At 39.1% G+C, this 6,000-nt stretch overlaps 1 protein-coding gene across 1 annotated transcript in view; it reads right to left on the bottom strand.

Moving 5' to 3' along the window:
- GSBLH_T00004721001 (uncharacterized protein) overlaps positions 1 to 962 on the bottom strand; it is a gene marked incomplete at both ends in the record, with an annotated part of 3,178 nt that extends 2,216 nt beyond the window's left edge. Inside the window, one exon of the mRNA XM_013043678.1 lies at positions 409 to 962. Coding sequence (XP_012899132.1) covers positions 409 to 962 — 554 coding nt within the window. The remainder of the gene's footprint in view (positions 1 to 408) is intronic.
- Between the last annotated feature and the right edge of the window lie 5,038 nt (positions 963 to 6,000).

Raw genomic sequence — 6,000 nt, 5'->3', positions numbered from 1 at the left:
GCTCTGTCAAAAGAGGAGCATTAATCTCCAAAATATTCTACATTATTGAAGGTGTTGTCCTCAAAGATCAAAGTTTTCAACTTGGGGAAGTTGAGCACAAGAGATGTCAGATCGTTGAAGGAGCCTTGCTGGAACGTGAGCTTCGTGACATCCTTAGGAATGTTGTCAATCGACCCTAACGTGTCATTCACAACAATTTCAACAGGAATTTCAGGAGCAGGGGTTCCAAAACTGAACGTTGATGTCGTTACTGGCAGACCAGACTCCATTCTAAAGTCAAAAATAGGCAAATCATTTTTCCAAATTCGGATAACCGAGCCTTCGTCCCAGCCATTCGCTGCGGAATCTCTTAATACAAGCGTATGCACGGTCGGGTTAATAGACAAGATTGTGTTTCCAGCTACACACGTCGTCTGGCCACCAGGAAGCGGTGTGCTATTCTCAATATCGACACCTTCGTAAATTTCAAAGGATTCCTCCTCAGGAGCAACCGTTCCGCAAATACGCTCAAGGCGAATCGTCACTTTTCCGTCTTCAGGAGATGGAGTCGTGGGAGCCTCAGTAGGAGGCAAAGTGGTGGGAGCCTGGGTGGTAGGAGCCTCAGTAGGAGGAAGAGTCGTAGGAGCAGCAGTCGTAGGAGCCTGGGTGGTAGGCGCCTCGGTAGGAGCAGCAGTAGTGGGAGCAGCAGTGGTAGGAGCCTCAGTAGGAGGAAGAGTCGTAGGAGCAGTAGTCGTAGGAGCCTCAGTGGGAGGAAGAGTAGTAGGAGCCTCAGTAGGAGGAAGAGTAGTGGGAGCAGCAGTGGTAGGAGCCTCGGTAGTAGGAAGTTCAGTAGATGGAAGAGCGGTAGGAAGTTCAGTCGGGAATTCCTCCGTGGGTACGGACTTTAAGCTGAGAGAGAAAGCATATCCAGCAATTCCAGCATAGTTTGCATTCGTGTCATTATCCACAACAGGGAAATTCATCTCGATATTCTCGCAAGGCACCACGTTGAAGGTCACGGTCCATTTCTTCTCATCGTATCCCTTCACCACACCGTACAGAGAAGGCTCGTCCGTAGCTCCCGTGTAAATGTCATCGCCTGTCACATCGTTCACAGTCTTCAGACGAATCAGATCAAGAGCCATCAGCACAATCACAGGATTGCCCTCAGCAATGAAGTTCATCAATCCGCTCTTGTTCGGAAGATCGTTCTTCACCACTTCAAAATAGAACTTGGGCGCATCTGCAGTGCAAATGTCTTCCTCATTTAACTTCAACCTGTTGTAGGTATTTTCACTCATCAAACCATTTTCTGCGATGAATTCAATAATCTCAGTGGGAGATACATCGCTAAGAGCCACTTCGTTAATCCTTGGCAAACATTCATATACATAGGCTAGAGAGAGAGTAACATCATCATGATCCCGGTCGTGAAGAGCAGCTTCTGCCGCAATAATAATTGAACTTGCCCATGAGGTAGGAACAGAGTTAGATGTGGACAAATTATCAAAACCAGAACACAAATCACGAGGAGTATAGTTACGACTATAGTTAGGTTGATTAATGTCGTCAGGATTAGCAAAAGAACCAAGACCGGTATATTTCACACCGAGATCCATCATTGTTTCCAAGTGCTGGTCGTCAAAATCAGACAAAATAGAGAAGGCCATGGGGTAGTTTCTGAATTCTGCTTTCTTATCAATCTGGCTACACGAGTGAAAGAAATTGTTATAATATCTCCTATACATCAGGCAACGAGTCAATAAACTACATTCTGTATGAATCACAGTTCTCACCACACTTAGAAGGGTAATCAGCCAAGTACAGGTTATAGCCATCATTGTTACAGGGATATACAGGTTTAGCGTATAACAGCTGTGACAAAATTAAGAAAACCAAGATAGTGATCATCACAAAAAACTAAATGAGTGGAACAACCTGACCATTCAAAAATAGTCCCGATTTTTTGCGTGCTTTTTTCTGGAAAATGCGAATTTGGATAATTGAAGGTGTATATCATGCTGAAATTCTAAAATTCCTTTAAGATACATTTACTGCTTTCGATTCATGAGCATTTCAACGTAGACTGATCATGGCTGATTATACAGTGCTTGCTTAATAATCAGTATGAGCAATACATTTAGTCGAATCGCATGATTATAAGTGTGAAAGGAGATGTAGTAAACATGCTGTTATAATACAGCGCAGTGAATAATATGACACACATAGTTGTGATTTCATAGAGTTTTGTAGGGTACGTTTTGGCTATAGAGAGCTTTTAACATCCTGTTAGTGTGTTAAGAAAAATAGGGATGTGTGATAGGAAAACTCTGATCCGTGTACCTTCTCAACCTCAATGTGGCAAGAGAGAAGCTATTCCATACGGATTACTCATTATTGGGTATTGCTGTGTTTACCAAAAAAGGCCTAATAGTTTAACTCATTTGTACTTTTTTAATCATTGCACTGAGCAGTTTGTTTCCATTGCAAACTCCATGACCCCACTTATACACCAAACATATAGAGTAATTATCGAAATGATCATATTTTGTGTGTATCACGTAAGTTATAATTTGGACAGGATATAATCCTGCTTGTTTTACAATATCTATAGTCCATTCCCATGCTTTGAGTAAAATATCAATGATGGAAATGAAGAGATATGGAATCTGTTATTGAAGCAGTAGTTTGAATTCTTTTTGAAGGCAACCCCTCCATTCAATCAGAAAGAGAGAGAGACAGAGAGAATATTATCAACAAACAATAGAGAGAGAGTCATAGCACCAGGAACTTTCAACAATTCGACTCCTACTTGATGTATCCTTTGAGAAGATCCACCAGAAGGTCATGAACGTCTAGAAATTAGCAACGATTTTTACTCCTACTCTCGATTGCAATTGTTTTTACAATCTTAAAAGAATTCGGTAGTTTAACCTCCTGCAAACTTGGCAAATCTATGACCAATCAGGATTCTCAGTGAGGCATACTTTCGATTGTCACGTCGCGAACATATCGGAAGCTCCATCCCTCAGAACTGAACGACTTTAAACAGGGAAGGTCTAGATTCGGTCATCTTTATCCAATCTCGCCCTACTACGCATGACCAAAGAGCATGAAGCGTCTTTCTTAACTCCTTCAAAGCAGTATTTTCCAAGCTTCACTGTTTCTAAGGAAGGAAAGTCTATTTAAGTTACGACTGAAGTTAAGACACAAACCTTCGATAACGGTTGATAAAGAATCATGGAACGCTCCCTTCCCTAACTCAATCGACTTTAGTTTGGGAAGATCTATTCTTAGAGAATCAGGCATTACTCATACTTCGAGCAACAAAGGAACTAAAACCGAAATTGTTTGAATCATTTTCAACTGTACCAATATGGAGGGACTGTAGGGAAGGAAGATTCGCCAATTCAAATTGTCCTGCAAATTCACAGAAACTGGACTCTCCGATTTCAATGGACTCCAATGATTCGCAATTCAAAACATGGAATGATTTGGACTCATCTTTACTGTCAGGATCGCTTGCTTTAGTAAACGAATTCCGTCCAATTTTCAAGCTCTTTAACTGGGGCAATCCATCAATCTTGAAGACTTGGACGGAAGCAAAGCAATAATCATTGATTTCAATCCATAATAGATTGGCAAACTTCGAGAAATCCAACTCAGTCGTTGCGTTGTAGCTTTTTGAAGGAATCTGGAAAAGAGTCGATTGGAAATCTGGATAGGGTGGTTCCTCGACCTTCGGTTGTTCGGGTATTTTGATCGTATTGGTCACAGACTTTATTTGCTGCATATAGGCAGAAATCATACTATCATCAAAATACTTGCTCACAAGCGGAGCCTTCTTCGTTTTGGGAGGAACGTTCTTCTTTACCGAAACATCCTTCTTCTCTTCAGGAATTACACTCTCCATTACCGGGATACGACTCGCTATTTTCTCCTCAGTAACATTCAGCACTTCCTTCTCCTCAGTAACATTCAGCACTTCCTCAGGAGCACAGCTCATTTCTCCGGGTTTCTCGTTTTTCAAAACACTGCGGATACTTTCTTTCATTCCTTTCACATACCATCCTTCAAACATATCAGTTCCTTCTTTTTCTTTTCCCTCTTTCCATTCACTTTCACGGATGGCTGCTCCACTCACTTCATCGATCAAGCAACCCTTTCCATTTCTCACAAATGATCCATTCTTCAAGCAATATCCTCCAACATACACAGGAATCCGATTCCATACTTTTACATTTTCACTTTCCGTATATTCGAACATTCTTCCCTTTTTAACATCAAATTCCCGAATAATACGAATAAGCTTGTCTTTCTCCCAATAGCCTTCGACCTTTTCCTTTCCGGTCTTTCGGTCATATTCTAGACCGTATCCATTTCGATTCATATCCACATCAAAATTCCCTCTATATATTTCAATATCGCTTCCATCGGATTCAGATTTTATTGTAATGGTCAAAACTAACCCATCTTTTGAATTTTCCACGACTCTTTTTTCTTCATCCGAAACAGTTGAGTTCCAGTTTCTTTTATACAGTACCTTTCCATTTTCATACTCGGTAATCGCTCCAACTCGTTTTCCATCTCTAATATTCCAGGCCAAAGACAAAACACCATGGTCAAATAACTGGCAGCGACCATCCACTCTTTCATCTCTCATTTCACTAACTACGTATTCGCCTGAATGCTCTCCCTCAAAAAGCTGGATTTCGTACTTTGCTTCCTCTATTTGTATTATCTTCTTTTCTCCATATATGTAATCAGAGAGTATATACTTGGATTTCGTAGAGTCGTCAACCGGATCTAAAATATATATAGTTTTTAGAAAGCAAACTCTCCATATTTTCCTAATTCCTTGAATGATATTTTGTAATGAGAATCGCCGGCAAGGTTGACCAATACTTTTTCTTATTTTCTTTTTATAGTTTCTTTTTCCATCTTATGGATATGGCCTTTGTTTTCTTATAGCATAAGATCGTTTTCAGTGAAGTATGATACTCCTATTGCTTCGATTACGTTTCTATTACGATTTCTATCTTTTTATTATGGATTGATATAAAAAATCCATAATTACAAATGATTTTGGAGATAGAATTGTAATTGTTGGAAAGCATGAACACATGGGAATTGTTCTGTGAAATCATATCACGTATTTTATTTTTGCAACACATTTGTGAATTCCTATTATTACAGTATACCTTTCTTCAGACCATTTTGATAAATAGGCCTAACTAGCTACCAGTAACGATATCATTACAAATTCTATTTTTAAATTATTATCAGTGAACTTCAGTGTTTCAGTGTATAGAGAAGATTTGTTTTTAAAATCATCATTGTTCTTATTTCGACTGACCAAAAGCAGTTTATTGCATGCAAACTTGCTGAAAAATAAAAGCTTCGTTAACTTGATGGAGTGTATGCAATCTCTTACCAAAGAACCATATTATACTCTTCTAGATAGCATTCTTTTTTAATCTCGATATCACTCACGAGATATTAGTTGTTTCTAAAAGAAGGTTCAAAACGAAATATGTCATTATCTGGTGTTTATAACATATTTGTACCTACTACTACAGCAATAGAAAAATAGCAATAATGGACATGCAGTTGTATTGACAAAATGTGTTGTGAATCGGTGTTTCTTTGGAAACACTAGACTAGTATATCATAGTTTCTTCAAATGAAGATTCAATATATATTACTGATTGAATCTTTATTATGTTTATGCATGAGATAATACGTGTCGTTGTCTAATTAGGCAGGCTTTGTTCCTATACGATGAACTGCGTCAATTTTTGATTTCTCGTTTTATCATGGGCGTATTCTTTGTATCACAGATCATATTCAGAAAGGGAAGAATCTGACTCTACAAGATTTTAAAAACAGGAGAATCGATTTATCAGGGGCGCAACGATATTTATGGAGGATGCCTACTTATTCAAACTGGACATTAACAGAAAATCCATGTTGGTCTTAGTGATTCATTTTATCACAACAGCTACTGGCTAAGCAAACCCA

Source organism: Blastocystis hominis (genome assembly GCF_000151665.1).
Source record: "Blastocystis hominis, Singapore isolate B (sub-type 7) whole genome shotgun sequence assembly, scaffold_8".
NCBI classification, from domain to species: domain Eukaryota; class Bigyra; order Opalinata; family Blastocystidae; genus Blastocystis; species Blastocystis hominis.
Note: the sequence above shows the minus strand (reverse complement) of the source record. Positions and strands in the feature narration are given on the sequence as shown.